The sequence below is a fragment of the Sphaerodactylus townsendi genome, linkage group LG04, assembly GCF_021028975.2.
Source record: "Sphaerodactylus townsendi isolate TG3544 linkage group LG04, MPM_Stown_v2.3, whole genome shotgun sequence".
Lineage (NCBI taxonomy): Eukaryota > Metazoa > Chordata > Lepidosauria > Squamata > Sphaerodactylidae > Sphaerodactylus > Sphaerodactylus townsendi.
This window is the reverse complement of record NC_059428.1, coordinates 47,661,313-47,680,864: the sequence shown is the minus strand read 5'-3', so window position 1 is coordinate 47,680,864 and position 19,552 is coordinate 47,661,313. Positions and strand designations below refer to the sequence as shown.

General features: G+C 43.5%; 1 protein-coding gene across 1 annotated transcript in view; it reads left to right on the top strand.

Moving 5' to 3' along the window:
* The first annotated feature begins 937 nt into the window (after positions 1-937).
* Positions 938-19,552, top strand: part of PROS1 (protein S) — a 42,958-nt gene continuing 24,343 nt past the window's right edge. The window contains exons 1-4 of the mRNA XM_048494313.1: positions 938-1,148; positions 7,185-7,342; positions 8,369-8,393; positions 11,682-11,768. Of these exons, the coding sequence (XP_048350270.1) occupies positions 1,079-1,148; positions 7,185-7,342; positions 8,369-8,393; positions 11,682-11,768 (340 nt within the window). The 5' untranslated portion in view covers positions 938-1,078. The remainder of the gene's footprint in view (positions 1,149-7,184; positions 7,343-8,368; positions 8,394-11,681; positions 11,769-19,552) is intronic.

Genomic DNA, 19,552 nt, shown 5'->3' with positions numbered 1-19,552 from the left:
GATGCTTTTCAGTTTAGTACCTGTATTGAACTACACTCAGAAATATTGTGCTAGATGCAGGGTGATAACCCTTATTCTTAATGCCATTTCTTCTCTCCCCATTGTCTCATTAGTGTATCTAACGGATTTAAAAGATACATAATAACATATATCCTCAAGATCATTTGGGTGCACTTTCGTATTTTATTACATCAGTGTTTGCGTATATGTACATTATTGTAAGTTACTGTTAGTATATGGAACTGAATGATACCGGTCAGGCAAGCGTCTGTTTCGAATGTGCAGGATTCTGTATTAGCTATACTCCTAATACATTTGAATGCATTATCACATAGATTTTGCTTCTATACTAACCACCATTATTAGATAGATAATAATGTTCTATACTAACAACCAAAGGACCTTCTTAGCCTTTCTTATTATTGCTTTTCTTTGCACACTCCATTCATCAATAGACCCAGGCCTGCTCAAAGGATAAGGGCTCTGGAGCACTTGACCTGGGAAACTTGCTCAACTATTCAAGATGGCCTTAAGAAAACCCTTCAAGCGTGTGCTGTCCCCTGTACCTAAACGTTTGATTTTTAAAAAACCACCTTGTCGAATTTCGATCCATTTGAAAAAGCACCTAACTTAAATGTTCAGAGACAAGTAGGGAACCTCTGTCTCTTGAACGTAACTTCCTTGAGAATAATGGTCGAAACCTGAACTGTGCTTGGTAAACAGAAACCTTGCATTAAGGGGGAGAAGAGCCCGTGGAAAATCTCATAAACGGTTTCTCCTTTTCCAGCTGTTGGAAGGCGAAAGCTGGTGCGTCCTCTGGGTCGCTGACCCCAGGCCCCCCTCTTGTGCATCCTGTTTATCTGCCAGAGCATCGTTTCCTGGAAATGTCCTGCTTTGCTCCGCAGCCCGACCCCATCCCCCAGCCAGTCGGCTTTCCCTCCCCACCCCCCAGCAGGAGGACTGGAACCTGGCAGAACATTTCCCCGCTGCCTCGCTCTCAGGCTCGGGGTAAACAAGGAAGCGGCAGCTCTGCAGCTCCCCTCCCTTACGGATCCCCCCGCCTCGACTTCCCTGCAGGATGAGGCTTCAGTCCCTGGCGTGCCTCTTCCTCGCCTGCCTCTTTGTTGCGCCCACTGAGGCTGGGACATGTAAGTAAACTCGGTCAGCGCGCCAAGTTTGAGGGGAAAAGTTTATTGTTTTAAACGCCCCCTTCCCCCTCCCCCGTTTCTGGTTGATTCCGGTGAGTGTCATTCCCTCGTCCTCCGACCGGCTGACCGAACTCTTCGACTAGTCAACCCGTTATTCAGAAATTAGAATTTCTTTGCATGCCGCAGCCGGGTTCCTGGGCGTTTTGCTCAGAAGCAAATCCGATTCCGCTGGAGGGGATTTGCGTCCTGGCATTTGGCAGTCACGTATCGGGTCAGGTGTTCTCGGCTGAGGATGATTTTCCTCGCAAAGTCCGGCGAAGCTCTGCTTGTTGGGCAAAGGCGGTTTTGATTGAGACTCAGATGCTCCCCCCTTCTCTTCGACCGAAGCAATCAGGTTTGCCTGTGCAAAGGTGAGCCTATGGCTGGCGATGATCAATGTGCCCAACAGGAAATCATTAGTAACACCAGCCACTGGAGCTTTTTGTCTGACTAGGGCAGGGGTGTCAAACCCAATCGCACAGAGGGCCAAAACTCAAACACACTTTAGGTCCCTGGCCGAACAGGATAAACATTTATTACCAGGCATGAAAACCCCCTCTGCCCCATGGAGAAGGCAGCTGCCTGCTCCGTTGGGCAGAGAGTTGACGGTGGCCTGCCTGGTGCTGCCAGCTCTCCAGGCATGAAAGCCCCCTTTGCCCCGCAAAGAAGGCAACTGCCTGCTCCATTGGGCAGAGACGAGATGGCGGCGGCAGCCTGCCTAGTGCTGCCGGCTCTCACACTGCACGAGCCAGCAGCACCGGGCATACAAACCCCCCACTGCCCCATGGAGAAGGTAGCCACCTGCTCCATTGGGCAGAGATGGGGTGGCGGCCTGCCTGGTGCTGCCGGCTCTCGTGCTGTGCGAGCCGGCAGCACCGGGCATACAAACCCCCTCTGCCCCACAGAGAAGGTAGCCGCCTGCTCCATTGGGCAGAGATGGGGTGGCGGCCTGCCTGGTGCTGCCGGCTCTCGTGCTGTGCGAGCCGGCAGCACCGGGCATACAAACCCCCTCTGCCCCATGAAGAAGGTAGCCGCCTGCTCCATTGGGCAGAGATGGGGTGGCGGCCTGCCTGGTGCTGCCGGCTCTCGTGCTGTGCGAGCCAGCAGCACCAGGCATACAAACCCCCTCTGCCCCATGGAGAAGGTAGCCACCTGCTCCGTAGGACAGTGAGGGGGTGGTGGCGGCCTGCCTGGTGCTGACGCCTCTCGCACTGCGCAAGCCAGCAGCACCGGGCATACAAACCCCCTCTGCCCCACAGAGAAGGTAGCCGCCTACTCCATTGGGCAGAGATGGGGTGACGGCCTGCCTGGAGCCGGCAGCACCAGGCATGCAAACCCCCACTGCCCCATGGAGAAGGTAGCCGCCTGCTACATTGGGCACAGAGGAGAAGGCGGTGGCGGCGGCAGCACCGGGCATACAAAACCCCTCTGCCCCATGGAGAAGGCAGCCGCCTGCTGCTCCTTTGGGCAGAGAGGGGGTGGCAGTGGTGCCCTGCAAACCTCTACCGGACAGAGAAGGCAGCAGCCTGCTGCTCCATGGGGCAGAAGGGGGATGGCGGCCTCCTCGTTTTCTGCCCCCTCCCCTGTAGGTCCCATGCAGCAGCCACCCGCACGCACCATCATACCTGCAGGATAAGGTAAGTGGTGATGCAGGGGGTGCAGGTTGGGACACTGGGACCCAACGGTGTAGCTAGGGAAAATGGAGCCCAGGGCAAAATCTGAGCCCCACCCCACCCCATTGGGCAACCTCCCTCCCCCACCATGACCAAACAACATTTTTTTGCCCAAGGTCATTTCAAAGACACCGCCACATTATAGAACATGCCACAAATCACACATCTGAACCCAGCAATGATCCTGTGATCCATGGACATGGTGGGGATTTGGGGCTGGGGCTGGCAGAGCTTCCTGTGCCCATGGATCCTGTGATCCATGGGCACAGCAAGCTTGCTGGGGATTGAAGGGTGGGGCTGGCAGAGCTTTCTGTGCCCATGGATCCTGTGATCCATGGGCACAGCAAGCTTGCTGGGGACTGGCAGAGCTTTCTGTGCTAGTGGCATCCTCCCTCCCTCTTACAACACTCCTGTGAGGTAGTTTTGGCTGTAAGTTTGTGGCAGAGCAGGGATCTGACTCGGTCTCCGAAGTCCTAGTCCAGCACTGTATGAAAGGTATTGTACCAGTCAGAACATCAGACCTGGAACTGGGAGGCCCCTTCCGCACATGCAGAATAATGTACTTTCAATCCACTTTCAATCCACTTTGCAGCTGGATTTTACTGTGCGGGATAGCAAAATCCACTTGCAAACAATCGTGAAAGTGGATTGAAAGGGCATCACTCTCCATGTGCGGAAGGGGCCAGAGACCCATGTTTAAAACCCTACTTGCACCGTGGAAGCTTGTTGGGTGATCTTGGGCCAGTCACATACACTCAACCTAATCTACCTCACAGAGCTGTTGTGAGGATAAAATGGCAGACAGGAAAACAATGTAATCCACTTGGGGTTCCACAAGGCACAAAGGTGGGCTACAAATGAAGCAAAATAAATGGCTACAGTCCCACACTAGCTCACATCTTGCTCAACTGTAAGCTTTCATCTCTTTCTTAATCTGAAAATAGTTAAACTTGAATGGCATGGAAATGGAAATTTTGCAAAGAACTGACCTCATACTGCAAAAGCTGCACTCATGTTCTTATATCATCTTTCTGTAACATGTAAATTGGTATCAAGGAAGAACAAGAAAACATTTCCTTGGAGTGTCAAAGGCTTTCATGGCTGGATTCAACTGGTTGTGGTGGGTTTTCCGGGCTGTGTGGCCATGTGTTAGATCTTGTTCCTAATGTTTCTCCTGCATCTGTGGCTGGCATCTTCAGAGGTGTATCACAGAGGAAAGTCTGTTATAAGACACAGTCTGTAACAGACTTCCCTCTGTGATACACCTCTGAAGATGCCAATCACAGATGCAGGTGAAACGTTAGGAACAAGATCCACCAGACCACGACCACACAGCCTGGAAAACCCACCACGACCAATTTCCTTGGAGATTAAAGACAAAAAAGCAGCAGCTTCCAATTAACTCCAAGCCACCAACTGACAGAAGAAGCAGCACTGAGAGAGAACAGGGAAATCTAAGAGAGGTCTCCAGCTTGCAAAGTCAGGGTCTCTGGCTTTGCAGAAACAAGGCTCCAGAAAGAATCTATTAACAAGTACTTAGTGACTGAAGCAACAGAGAAAAGTCTGTTTCACATTGTGTCTAAGTGAGAAGGGAAAGTTTAGTGTGGTATATTGCCCGTGTCCCAGGGTGGGGAACCAATCACTAAGTGTTTGGGTGGAACTTGCTATGCAAAGGTGTCGTTGAGTGCATCCTTTTGCGGGTGGGGTTATCAGTCCATTTTTTAAGCACTGGAAGCCACGCTTTGCTAATTTTTAACGTCTCTTCTTTCTTATTGAAGTTGTCCTGGTGTTTGTGAATTTCAATGGCCTCCCTGAATCCTCCCTAGAAATAAAATGACTAAACTTAAGCTATTATACTTTGGACACATCATGAAACGACAACACTTACTGGAAAAGCCAATAATCCTAGGAAGTTTGAAGTCAGCTAGAGAAGAGGAAAGCCCACCATGAGATGGATTGACTCATTAAAGGAATTCGGGGTTGTTAAGAATAGGATGTTTTGGGGGTTATTAATTCACAGCTGTGAATCAGAAAGGGCTTGATAGCACATATCGCAGATGAGAATTACATTACAATACACCAATAACATAATATCTAACAATGAGTGGATTCAGGCTAAAACCAAAGTATCAGGTGTTTATTTTCCTATCACTTCAAGCAATGGGATAGAGAAATCCCAGCTAGTCTTTTCTTGCAGTTTTTAAAGAGAATGGAGTACTGTCAGGATCTGAATTTGGCAACCCTAAGCCCCACTCTATGGATGCACACTTCAACCCATATTTTTTGTTCTGATCTTGAACATCTAAAAGGATTAGTTCTCTCCAGTTTACTTGGGTTACCTGTAAACAAACCCAGTCAGCCTGTTTTGACTTTTTATTTGTGGGCCAGTTTTAGCTGTAAAAAAAGAGGTCTGTTCTGTTTCTCAGAGGAATTTTAGTACATTGATGAGTTAAGTAATAAATTCTAATTTATTTGTGGGATGTGAATTCTACTTAAAATGACTTCTGATCTTAAAGTAAAAATAATTCAGCAAATGAAACACAAATGTATCAAATGGCATTAAAATTATATTCAAGATGTAGCACGAGCAATCTGATTTTACTGCTTTTTACAGCTAAGATATTAAAAATGAATTATGATATTTTATGGCAGGTAAAGTTAATTGATCCCAAAGTTTTTAATTGATCACTAAATAAAAATTCTGTTTATCACTGAGAAAGTTCCTCATAATTCTTGGAAGAGATTAATTTAAATTAATTACTACAAATTATAAAAAGTGGACCTGAACTTAGCATATGCAACCCAATTCCATATCTGCAACACAGGAATAGAGTAGCTTGATGTACCTTTGCTGTGACTCTCAGACATCTATTCTAGTACTTTGAACTTTGGGTCAATAAAAGATTACCCTTTACTTGCTCGGCTTTTCTTGAGTTGTGTTACAGTCAATAGAAAGTCCCCTGCTGACTTGAAAACGGTGGTGAGGTCTATTATCTTTTCTTTGTTTGGAAAGGGTCAAAGACTTATTTGATTTGCATCCTTCAGTGTGATACAGTGGAGTTATTGCAAGCGTTCTGTTTCTTGAATCTTAAAAAAAAAAGCCTTTAAAAACATTGGTAAGCCATGCTTTATTTTATTTGTTTAAGAACATTGATATCCTCCTTTTCCAAAGAACAGAATTTGCCCTCAAGATGGCTAGCTGTGTAAATCAATATACCAATAAGATAGTCAATGAAGCAAAAATATATAAATAAAACAAAAAGAGCACAGTGCGGTGAAATGTAGCATAGCAGCAATACATTTAAACTTAGATTTAACCTCAGGCAGCAATAAACAGCAAACTCTGACAAGAAACAGCTAAAATATAGCCCTAAACCGGCATAAAATAACAGTAGGGAAAAAAACAGACTGAGAAAGTCAAATAAGGCTAAGAATGGAACTTGTCTGTTTCTGCTGCCTTGGGTTATCTTTATTGCTTGCAAAACCTGCAGAAGCAGTAGAATGAAGCAATCAGTTTTGGAGTCTTTCCTTATTTTGGAATATAATTCCACAAGCAACTTTTCAGTAGTAATTCCTGTGCTGAGATAAACTTGATGCAGACAGATAACATACCGGTAGCTGCTTTTCACCACTGAGTAATAATAGCAAGATGTGGCTCCTTTGCGGGATTTTTTTAGGTGTGAGCGAGCATGTTTTAAGGTGGATATTCTTTCACAGATACACACTGAGAGGTATCCCATTGCCACCAGCAAGCTATATGAAATTCCACTCCGGGGTGTTTATTTGTGTGTATCATTTAATTTATTTCAGATATTTTTAATGCTGCAGTTTAAGTGATCCAGCTCAGTGCCTGAATCAGCTGGCTGGTTTCAACCAGCAGATCTAACCAAAAGACCACCAATAATTTTTGACTTAAGGTTGCCCTGTCAAGCATGTTGTGATCTAGTTAATTTCACTACCAAATAGGATAGGTGACTCCTACCATTATCTTGTGTGGGAAAGTGTCTGAAAGTGGCTGTTTGTTAGGCTGTGGTTGTAAGGAAGAGTTCCAGCTTTCATGGGATTATTTTGAACGATTCCAGCTGTTTTTGTTCGTTTGTTTGAGAGAGTTTGGTAAGTTCTGTAATGTTTGTCATGTTCTTTCTGATGCAGGCCTTTTATAACCCCCGCCACACACACCCAGCAATCCTAGTTGTTAATTGCTGATTTTCATACAGATCTATCCCTCAAGTTCCTCAGAATCTTTACTCTGAAACTTAATTCTACAGCATTGTTTGATTGTAGAACAGTGGTTCTTCAATGCCAAATGTTTGTTTTTGTTAAGTTTTATCTCAGCACCATGCCTCAGCGTTCCTGGTCAGAAAACGTCGGGCAAATTCCTTTATGGAAGAGAGCAAAAAGGGAAATTTGGAACGGGAGTGCATTGAAGAATTGTGCAATAAGGAAGAAGCCAGAGAAGTATTTGAAAATAACCCTGAAACGGTAAGCGCTCTTGTGTTAATAGACAAATATATATTGGCTGGTTGCTATGGAGGGACCTGATATTGTCAGAACATAGGTTGGTGTGTGCCACTGAACTGTGTGCAACCAATTGTGTCTATGACAGTAGCATCATGTCTCTTACAGTGGCAGCAGCATTGGCAACAGTGCTGACTGCATGATTTGGGAGCCCTTGGGAAAGAAAACTAGCTTCCTAAATGTGGAAGAGGCACAGCATGCAAAATGAGAGTTCTTGGACACAACCCACAACCTTTTGGCAGCTCCATATTTAGCGAGAATGGTCATGTTCTTTGCAAATGGCCATGCTTCTTCCAAATCTGACACAGGATGGCAAGTGTAAATGTGATGTTGGTACAAGAGTTGGATTCAGGGGAAATTCCTGAAAGTGAGGATACTGATTTTCACTGACATCTCTTTACTCCATCTTCATGCTGTTCCTTGAGTACTGTGGTCCTCAGAAGCAGCACTGGGTGGGAGCATTTCGAGTTGCAGTAGAACCGAGAAGGTGGAAAAATCCCACTTTGCTGATGGAAATCCTTTCCAACCAGTAGCAGTTTTGCTCAGTATGTAATTCATAGTGGAATATAATAATAAAATACCATTATCATGATGGATGCCTTTAAGTAGCATTCATTTTGAATGTCATCTAAATTTAAGCATCTGACAACTTAGTGATCAGCAGTAAGCACCATAATTGGTAAACATAATCTTCACTTTTATTTTCCTTTCCACAGGAGCATTCACAAAATGAGGCTAATAGGTTCCATGCATTAAATACAGTATATATTTTGAGTGTTACATCAAGAAACACCATTCTCTTTTAGACTTCTAGTCATTATCAAATTAGCAGCAAATAATAAAGATAGATATAATCATTTTCCATGATCTCTTAAAGTTATAGTACTAGTAAATGATAATTATCCTTCTAAGTAAATCAAACAGTTAAACGATGTGTCCTGTTATTTTACCATTCTAACTGGATTTTCCCTCCTTTTTTAAAAAAAACAGGAATATTTCTATCCTAGATATTTAGGTAAGTGAAAAAAATTGTATATTTATTTTTTTCTATTTCCATGTTATTTGTGTATTAATTTAATCACTGAAGAATTTTTAGAAGAAGCCGAGGCTGGTGAAAAGATCCTGAATTTTATTAAAAAATGTTTTGTGTATGTTATTTGTAGTCTCCATTTCTCACTGGAACAAGGCAGATTACATAGAATAAGTCAATACAATCAATACTCCAATAGACAGTGCAATAGGATTAAGATTATAGGAATCGGGAATCAACCAGAAATATAAAAAGAACTGAAGCAAAAGCTGGTTATTTTGGGTTTTTGGGCTGTGTAACCATGTTCTGGTAGTTTTTGTTCCTAATATTATGCCTGCATCTATGACTGGCATCTTCAAAGGCAAACATCTGCCTCTGAAGATGCCAGCCATAAATCAGGTGAAACATCAGAAGGAGAAACTACCAGACCACAGCCACACAGCCTGGAAACCCCACAACAGCCAATTGATTCTGCCCGTGAAAGCCTTCAAATACAAAAAAAGTATTAATATGATGTGTTAAATGATGCAGAAATTAGACAACAGTACCCTACTTATGGACAGTACAAATTATACATAATATAGACCACAGTTCCTAATTTTCTACCCAAGTATCTTTCTGAACTGTTGTGTTCCAACATAGCCCTGTTACCTGGGTAGGAAAGCCCTCTTGAGTAATTTAGTCTTGCCTAGTTTGTGGAAAGCCAGGACAGTGGGAACCCTCCTGACCTCATCAGGCAGGCTATTCCATAAGGCAGGGAACCATGAAAGCTTGTGTACAGGCAGTTGTCGATTGGGCCTATTTGAGAGTCTGCACAATTTTCCCTTAGTACAGAACCATGCATCATATCCTGTTTCTTGATCGATTCACCACTTTTTGACAATGTATTTGTGGGTGCTGCAGTGTAAGGCAGATACTGCTGCAGGGGAACTGGACTATTTAATTGCTGATATTATTTTCATTATGCTGTTTCTCTGCTGAAAATGAGCAGCTCTTTTTTTCTTGCTTAAAAAAATGTAAGATTAACCATCAGTTCTGCCAGTACATATAAAAGCAGCTTGGGAGTGGTGAGTGCTAGTGGGAAATTTGTGGAGGAAGAGTTAAATAACTCTCACTGAGCAGATACAAAAGTCTAGATGTCAGACAATTCTGTGGCTTCCAGGGCTTCTTTCTTTCTAGGAGTCCTAACAACTCAGTTGGTACCACTTTCTCCATGAAGTTGTTTAGTAATCTCAGCAGCTGATGACAGAAATGTCTTCAGATGTTGTTTTCTCCTCCGTCCCAGAGTTCTTAAAGTTGTCTCGGAGGCCCCTTCCGCACATGCAAAATAATGCACTTTCAATCCACTTTCAGTGCACTTTGCAGCTGTGACTGCTAGTAAAATTCACTTTAAAACAATTGTGAAAGTGTATTATTCTGCATGTGCGGAAGGGGCCAAAGTGTAATTTCTGTGGTGGTGTTGAAGATTGGGTGTGCAAAGCTAAAATCCTCATCCAACCCTCAGACTGTGCTATCACACCTGCTGTTCCATGTGGGATAGCATCAAGCATCAAGTTTTTACAATGAGCCTGACAGTTCTGGACCTAATTTAAAGACTTATTGGTTAACATAAAATGGAAGGCCATCAATTATTGTTTCTTAGTTCTAGGAGCGATTGGAATGAACTCCCATTAGGTTTCATGGGATTTGCTGTAACAGGTTCCCATGGTGGTGGGATTCAAACAGTGGCATAGCGCCAATGGGACAGGCCGGGGCACAATGGGGGCATGGCTGGGCATTCCGGGAGTGGGGCATTAATAATTTCTCTGTTACTGTAAAAAACTCTTACTGTAAAAAAAAGTTCCTAATTTCCAGCTGGTATCTTTCTGTCTATAATTTAAACTCATTATAGCAAGTCCTATCGTTTACTGCCAACAGAAACAACTACTTCTCCTCTAATTGACTGCCTGTCAAATACTTAATACTTTCAAATACTTAATTTTGTTTCTAGAAATCAAAAGAAGGATACTTTCCTTAAACAAGGAACTTTACCATATTTCTAAAACATGTTTTTAAAACAGCCCAACAGGGAGAATTACCCTGTTTACTACCTTCGCTAACCAGCCACATAGGAAACAACAGGACTTTATGATTTTTGGACCTAATTAGTAACCCCCTCTCGGCACACACAAATAATTAGTAACCCACTCTCGGGAACTGGTGAGAACCTGCTGGATCCCACCTTTGCTCCTATGTCATGTGGGATAATTATATTTGGTTTTGGCATATTTTTGTCACAAAGATTGAGCTATTAGAAATGATAAATGAAGACAATACGAAAATCACATGCATTTATCATGAAGCTTAGGATATAAGATTACAAGAACTCTAACAACCTACATAAACTCCTTTACCATCAGCTACTATAGATTTATAGAACTCATTGGAACTTGCTAGGAAGGTGGCATGGCTTTCAGTTTCTTTTAGGCCCTTTCCACACAGCAAATTAAGATTGGGTTGCAGCCGGGATAAATGAACCTGGCATAGCCCCAGGCCATTTGTATGGCTGGTTGTCCTGTGGACAGTCAGACGTTCAGCCAGAGCATATGTCTTCATACGGAGGAGGTGCTTAAAAAAAAGTTTTTAAAACTTGCCTCCCTCCGAAGCGCGGCTATGCAGGCAGGCACACATGCTCCCCCCAGAGCCTTGCTGGAGCCAGCAGTGCCTGCTTGGCTCCGCAGGTGGGAGCCGGGAGGGATACAAAAAAAAAAGTGGAACTGCATAACACTCCTCATGGCTGCGCATTGAAACAAAATAATTGCAGAAACTGCAATTCTTGTAAAACCCAGGTTTGGGGTGGAAAACACGGAGCAGATTTGCTTCAGGAACAGGATCCATTCAAAGTCCTCCCCCCACACCTGAATTTTATCCTGCCTTTAATCTGTGTTTATTGGCCCATGCAGAAAGTGCCTTAATCCTACAACCAGTTATAAGTTGAAAAAAAATTCTGTCTGTTCAGAACCTGATTTAGGACTGATCTGTATAACCGGGGGGAAAAAATCATCTGGTGTCGTACTTCTTGGATTCGACTCTTTCAGATTTAAGCTGCAGGAGGAATTGTATTTTACATTACTCCCACATGCACAACATTTCCCTTTACACAGGGAAAGCCTGTTTGAAAGCCTGTTTGCTTTCAAAAATCTCTCTAAAGGTATAGTTCAGGGAGTAATGTAACTCTTAGTATTTTAGAATGTGACATGCTCATTGTGTATAAGCTTATTTATACTTTGACAGACTGCCTGGCCTCTCACCGAGCAGGACTTTTCAGGACACCTCTAGTGACTTCAGATGTTCCAGTGGATCTGAGGTCATGTGTGAAGGGTAAGCTTTTGTAGTCGTTTACCTATATATTGCCTGTGTCTTCCCCACTCCTGTGTCTTCCCCACTCCTTCCCCATCTTTTAAAACAGTGTATTTTTAACAGGGGATTGCAGGGGTTATCTCTTTTTCTCCTTAAGGCTACTAGGAGCTGAGACTGCTGGAGGTGGGGCTTAACAGGGGTTAACAGAGGTTACTCTTTGTCCTGGGCTGCTAAAGGTGGGGCTCCTGAGGTGAGTCATTCAGTCTTTAGTTCAGTCTCTGGAACCAGCAGAAAGGAGCAGCAGTGGACAAGGCATCTGGGCCAGGAAGAACAGAGTGACTCTGGTGTTCATTTTGGAGGGCTTTTCTCAAAGCCACATCTTTTAAAACAGTGTATTTTTAACAGGGGTTTGCAGGGGTTATCTCTTTTTCTCCTTAAGGCTACTAGGAGCTGAGACTGCTGGAGGTGGGGCTTAACAGGGGTTAACAGAGGTTACTCTTTGTCCTGGGCTGCTAAAGGTGGGGCTCCTGAGGTGGGTCATTCAGTCTTTAGTTCAGTCTCTGGAACCAGAATTTCTTTCTTTTTTCTTTTTAAAAATAAATAAATTAATTAATTAATAAGGACATTTCTTGATAGTAGGTACAGATAGCTCCAAGGGGCACTGACTAAAAGTTTAATATCTAAATATCTAAACAAAAGCAGATATGAAGGCAGGAAGCCAGCAGGGGGATGGGGGCTTGCCAGTGTTTTGCACTGAGTGTCACATGTATGACTATCTGCCACTAGGCCAGAAGTCGTGGGTGTGCCCTCGCTGCAATGAGCTCTTGGCACTCAAGGAACGTGTCCGTTCTCTTGAAGCCAAGGTGGCAGACCTGGAGAAGCTGAGAGAGGCAGAGAGGGCAACAAACAAGGCTTTCAGGGACCTAGCAGCCGGGTCCCACTCCCAAGGTGACATCTCTTCAGATGTCATGGAGAATGAGAGTCTGGGTGACAGAGGGTGCCAGTCTGAGGTGGGGGAAGATGCTCCCTTAGATGGGATCCCTTCCTTAACTGGTGATCAGCTATCCTCTCGCACCGAGGATACCCCTCGGGGAGGTGGGGGGCTCCTTGTAGTGGGTGATTTGATCATCAGGAATATAGAGAGTTGGGTTTGTGACAGGCGTGATGACCGCATGGTGACTTGCCTGCCTGGTGCGAAGGTTGCGGATGTCACGCTTCGTCTAGATAGGCTGTTAGACAGTGCTGGGGTGGAGTCAGCAGTTGTGGTCCACATTGGTACCAATGACATTGGGAAATGTATCCGGGAGGTTCTGGAAGCTAAATTTAGGCTGCTAGGAAAAAAGGTTAAAATCCAGGACCCCAAGGTGGCTTTCTCTGTAATGCTACCTGTTCCATCGCTGCAGGGCTGGAGCTAGGCAAGCGGAGATACAGGGTCTCAATGCGTGGATGAGAAGGTGGTGTAAGGCAGAGGGTTTCAGATTTGTCAGGAACTGGGGAACCTTTTGGGATAAGGCAGGCCTGTACAAAAGGGACGGGCTTCATCTTAACCAAAGAGGAACCAGGCTGCTGGCGCTCAACATTAAAAAGGTGGCAGAACAGCTTTTAAACTGATTCCTGGGGGAAAGCCGACAGGAGCTGAGGTGACTTCGGTTCGGAATACAGAGTCCATGGGGATGCAGACAGAGAAGGAGGTTTTTTTAAATCAACTACATACAAGTGAGGAACATAGCAATGTGATAAGTGATAGTGTCTACAAAAGGCTAGAGGGCAAAACACATAAATCCCAGGTTAGGGACAGAGACAGAGTATACAAGTGTCTCTATGCTAATAGTAGAAGCATTCGACCTAAAATGGGGGAGCTGGAGTACAGAGTTTTGAAGGAGGACATTGATATAGTGGGCATCACAGAGACATGGTGGAATGAGGAGAACCAGTGGGATGCTGTTATCCCAGGTTACAGGCTCTACAGGAAGGATAGGACAGGGCGTATTGGGGGGTGGGGTGGCCCTCTACATCAAAGAGAGCATAGTGTCACATAAAATAGACAATGCAGGGGGGAGCTGATTCCTCTACAGAAGCACTGTGGATATCAATACCAGGGGTGAAGCATAGTTTAACATTAGGAATATATTATCGTCCCCCTGACCAAAGCACAAGAGGAATCTGAGATGGAAAAAGAAATTAGAGAGGCCAACAAAAGCAAAAATGTCGTGGTAATGGGCGATTTTAACTATCCCCATATAAACTGGAAAAATGCATGTTCAGGTCATAGTAAGGAGAGAGCATTCCTGGATATGCTAAATGACTGTGGCTTAGAGCAGATGGTTGTAGAACCAACCAGGGGAGATGTGATCCTAGATCTAATTCTATGTGGGACCCAGGACCTGGTGCAGGAAGTCAGTGTTGTTGAGCCGATAGGGAACAGCGACCACAATGCTGTCAGATTCAGTATCTCTGCATGCGAACAAGTGACAACTACTAATGTAGTTACATTCGCCTTCAGAAAGGGACATTCCTCAAATATGAGGGGGATAGTGCGCAGGAAGCTGAAAGGGAAAATCAAGAGAGTCAAAAATGTCCAAGATGCTTGGAGGTTATTTAAAAACACAGTTTTAAAAGCTCAACTGGAATGTGTTCCACAGGTTAGGAAAGGCAGCGCCCAGTCAAAAAGAAAGCCACCATGGTTAACAAGAGAGGTTGAGGAAATTATTAGGGGAAAAAAGATGTCTTTTAGAAAATGGAAGTCCAACTTAACTGATAAAGAATACCAGAGAGAACACAAATGGTGGCAAAAGAGAAGCAAGTTAGCTGTAAGGGAGGCAAAAAAAGGATTATGAGGAACGCATGGCTGTGAACATCAAAACCAGCAACAAACAGTTCTTCAAGTACATCAAAAGCAGGAAGCCAGCAAGGGAAGCGGTAGGCCCGTTAGATGACAAAGGAACAAAGGGTGTGCTAAAAGATGACAGGGAGATTGCAGAAAAGCTGAATGAATCCTTTGCATCTGTCTTCACCCAAGAGGAGGTGAGTAAAATTCCTGCACCTGAACCAAGCTTCTAGGAGGCTTAATCCGAGGAAATAACGAAGATAGTGGTAGACAAGGAAGAAGTTCTGGCAGCCATTGATAAACTAAATGCTACCAAATCCCCTGGCCCAGATTGCATTCACCCAAGAGTTCTTAAAGAGCTCAAGCATGAAATTGCTGATGTTCTCACTTTAATATGCAACTTATCCTTGAAATCAGGCTCCATCCCTGAAGACTGGAAGATGGCCAATGTCACACCAATCTTTAAGAAAGGATCTAGGGGGGACCCGGGAAATTACAGGCCAGTCAGTTTGACATCTGTTCCTGGTAAATTAGTAGAATTTGTCATTAAAGATAAAATTATAAAACATGTACAAAAGCAAAACCTGCTGAGAAAGAGTCAGCATGGCTTTTGCAGAGGCAAATCCTGTCTTACAAACTTACTAGAGTTCTTTGAGGATGTAAATAGGCATGTGGAAATGGGGGAACCAGTGGACATTGTCTACTTGGATTTCCAAAAGGCTTTTGACAAAGTTCCTCACCAGAGACTATTGAGAAAACTCAGCAATGAAGGAATAAGAGGGGAAGTCCTCCTATGGATTAAAAACTGGTTGAGAAACAGGAAGCAAAGAGTGGGTGTAAATGGGAAATTCTCACAATGGAGAGATGTGGGGAGTGGTGTCCCCCAAGGATCCGTATTGGGACCAGTGCTCTTTAACCTATTCATAAATGACCTGGAAGTAGGGGTGGGTAGCGTGGTGGCCAAGTTTGCAGATGATACCAAATTATGTAGGGTTGTGAGAACCACAAAGGATTGCGAGGAGCTCCAAGCGGACCTTGATAAATTAGGTGAGTGGGCTAAAAAATGGCAAATTCAGTTCAATGTAGCAAAATGCAAAGTGATGCACATAGGGGCAAAAAATCCAAACTTCACATACACGCTACAGGGGTCAGTGCTATCAGTCACAGACCAGGAAAGGGATTTGGGCGTCTTAATTGATAGTTCCATGGGAATGTCAACTCAATGTATGGCAGCTGTGAAAAAGGCAAACTCTATGCTGGGGATAATCAGGAAAGGAATTGATAATAAAACTGCAAAGATTGTCATGCCGTTATATAAAGCCGTGGTGCGACCACACTTGGAGTACTGTGTTTAGTTCTGGTCACCACATCTCAAAAAGGATATTGAAGAGATAGAAAAAGTGCAGAGAAGGGCAACGAGGATGATTGAGGGACTGGAGCACCTTCCTTATGAGGAAAGACTGCAGCGTTTGGGACTCTTTAGTTTGGAGAGGAGACGTCTGAGGGGGGATATGATTGAAGTCTATAAAATTATGCATGGGGTAGAAAATGTTGACAGAGAGAAATTTTTCTCTCTTTCTCACAATACTAGAACCAGGGGGCATTCATTGAAAATGCTGGGGGGAAGAATTAGAACTAATAAAAGGAAACACTTCTTCACGCAACGTGTGATTGGTGTTTGGAATATGCTGCCACAGGAGGTGGTGATGGCCACTAACCTGGATAGCTTTAAAAGGGGCTTGGACAGATTTATGGAGGAGAAGTCAATCTATGGCTACCAATCTTGATCCTCTTTGATCTGAGATTGCAAATGCCTTAACAGTCCAGGTGCTCGGGAGCAACAGCCGCAGAAGGCCATTGCTTTCACATCCTACATGTGAACTCCCAAAGGCACCTGGTGGGCCACTGCGAGTAGCAGAGAGCTGGACTAGATGGACTCTGGTCTGATCCAGCTGGCTTGTTCTTATGTTCTTATGTTCTTATGCATATCTTTAGATTTTTAGATAAATCGATAAAAACACTAAAAAATGTAAAAATAATAAGATTAGTTGATCAGTGCAAACACCCAATTTGCCTGTGCATTTGATCAACAAACTGGGATGTCTGCAGCTTTGTAGTTTTATACACAAGCAGTCAGTAATTCCAGTCCACACCGGGAAAAGCCCATCGGTCTTGGCTCTTGGGTTTACAGCACATTGGGAGACAGACAAGTAAACCTGGGAAACTTAGCAAATTGCAGTTCATGTTCTTTTGCGGTTTGCATGCTGCCATTACTCTCCTTTCACTCCCCACCATAAAAGACGTTTAGTGTTTGGGCAAAGTGATATATCAATATATTTTTGATATATCATTATATCAATAAGAGAATTTAAATATTAAAATTATATTAAAAATCAAAGCATGCATGCATGGTAGAGAACCCATGAAACATGCCCTCCCCTCCGGTTAGCAAAAAGCTAACCGATGGCTAATACCCGCCCCGCTGCAAAAAGAAAGATGGGTAATAATGCCGAACGTGGCCTGGAACAAAGATTCTATTAAAGGGATAGGACAATTTCTCTCTTTGAAGTTGTGGGAACCTCTCTGTGTGTCATTTATTTATTTATTCATTCATTCATTCATTCATTCATTCATTCATTTATACATTTATTTATACTTTAGATTTATTAGCTGACCTTCCCCAGAGGGCTCAGGGTGGGGTACAACACAGATTCATCCTCGCAGCTCCAAAGATTTAATGGCACTTAAGTCTTTAGAATAGCAGGTGGGAATTTATGCCATTAATCCCCACTCACTGTAGACACCCCACTTTGCCCCAGTGCTGTTCCACAGAGTTCTTTGTCTCCCAGGGACCATATGGCAGGGGGCTAGAACGGGAGAGGCAAGCAGGAAGGCCCTGTCTATGAGGTCAGTGATAGGATGAGTTATCTTAAACCTACTCAAGTTAGGAGGGATTTAATTTAAATTTGGTTAATTTCTGACTGATCATCACCACTATACATGTATCTACTTGGTAACCCTTTTTTAACTAGATGAATTTAATATACCTTTGGAAAATATATATGTACAATTTTGTTTGTCATCGATATATTGTAATCACTTGTCATATTTCATGAAATGTTCAGCAACCCCATCTTCTAGTATTTATATTGTTTATTAGCCACTTATTATGTATTGGCCACTTTTCCAAAAAGACAATTGACACAGCACATTTATTCAAGTTATATAAGCAAAAGAGTACACTGTGCTTATAACCAGATCTGTTGTGTTCATTGACACTTCAAATAGCATTTACTGTGGAGACAACTCTCCAGCCCTCCAGCTGTTTCAATTTCACTGCAGTTTTTTTTAGCTTGAGCGGAGAGAGTATTGATTTCCAATCCTTTTTAATTAAGAAAATCTGCCAATGGAATTTTATATTTTGTTTGTGCCCTTTATCTCTTGTTTGCGTCTCATATCCATTCATAAGTCATAAAGGAAAAAAAATCTTGCAAGGACCTATGAATATCCTTACATATTTTGAAAAAACCAAACATGATTCATCGGCCCAGTATCATATCTGAAAGGTAGCCAGTTTTGGATGCTACAGTCACAGCACAATTATTTCTTTTTTCCATTAGCCATATAAAGTACTTGTTCCCTCATGGTGAGAGAGAGGCACACAGCTGATTATCTTGACTAATAGTTCTTCCTATAATCTACTTGTTATGAACCTGTCTAATATTTCTTTGTATCCACTCACAGAAGTGCAATGAAATAATCATTGGATTTTATCTTAGCTCCATTCATGGTGTTCAGAAGTTTGGGGATGGTAGTCCGTAGTTTTGTAATTCCTGTAGTCAATCCCCTTTTGTAGTCTATTCTCCTTTGTAGTTTGTAGTTGTTTTTTGCTTGAGCTAGTAGGTGAGTTAGTGGGGACTGTGGCAGGGATGGATTGGACACGGGGATGGCGTTGTCTTTATGATATTATATTATTATGTTATATTATTATGTTTAAGATGCATTACTCTGTTATTGTTCTGATATGTTATGATGTTATTCTGCTATTGTGTTATGAAATGTTATTATGCTGTTATGTCATGATTACTGATGTTCTTGCTTTTTGATATTTGATATTTGGGGATATGTTTATTGATGCTGCTGTTTTGCTGTTTTGATATTTGTTGGTTTGATATTTGCTGTTTGATATTTGATTAGTATTTTGATGTTATTTGCTTGTTGTTCGCTGCCCTGAGCCCTACGGAGGAGGGCAGGGTATAAATCAAATAAATGAAATGAATGAAATGCAATAGTACATCATATTCCAGTGATGGCAAACCTATGGCATGGGTGCCAGAGGTGGCACTCGGAGCCCACTCTGTAAGCACGCGCACACAGAGTTCGTCATGTGGGGGGCGGAAAATCTCACACACACACACATCTAGGCTGGCCTGGGCCACTGAGCACGATGTGCGCGCACCGTGGTGAGTAGGGAGGACTCGGCTGGCGGGCCTGGCGCCTGTGCTCTGGGTGGCTGCTGCCCAAGGGGGGGGGAGTGCAGAGGAGGCAGAGATGCTAGAGAGGCACAGAGTGGTGTGTGTGGGACTTGCTGGACGATAGAGCAGGCTGGCCCCTGCTCAAGCGGGTTGGGCTGAGGAAGAGGGAGCCAACCAGTTTTTTCTAAACTAAAACCTCAGCATTCAGGTTAAATTGCCGGGTTGGCACTTTGCGATAAATAAGTGGGGTCTGGGTTGCAATTTGGGCACTAGGTCTCAAAGAGGTTTGCCATCACTGTCATATTCTGTCCTGTCTAATATTGGAGATTTCTTGCTTTATAAAATCTGCATTAAGTCTTAAAGCTGCAGAATAGCTAGTTTGTCATTCAGTCTGTCTGATCAGATTACATCCAAGATATATAAGACATGAGTAATAAAACAAGCCATGCAAAGTATCCCCTTGTCTTAACTGTAAGTGCCTCTTCAAGTTGTCAGGTGTTTGG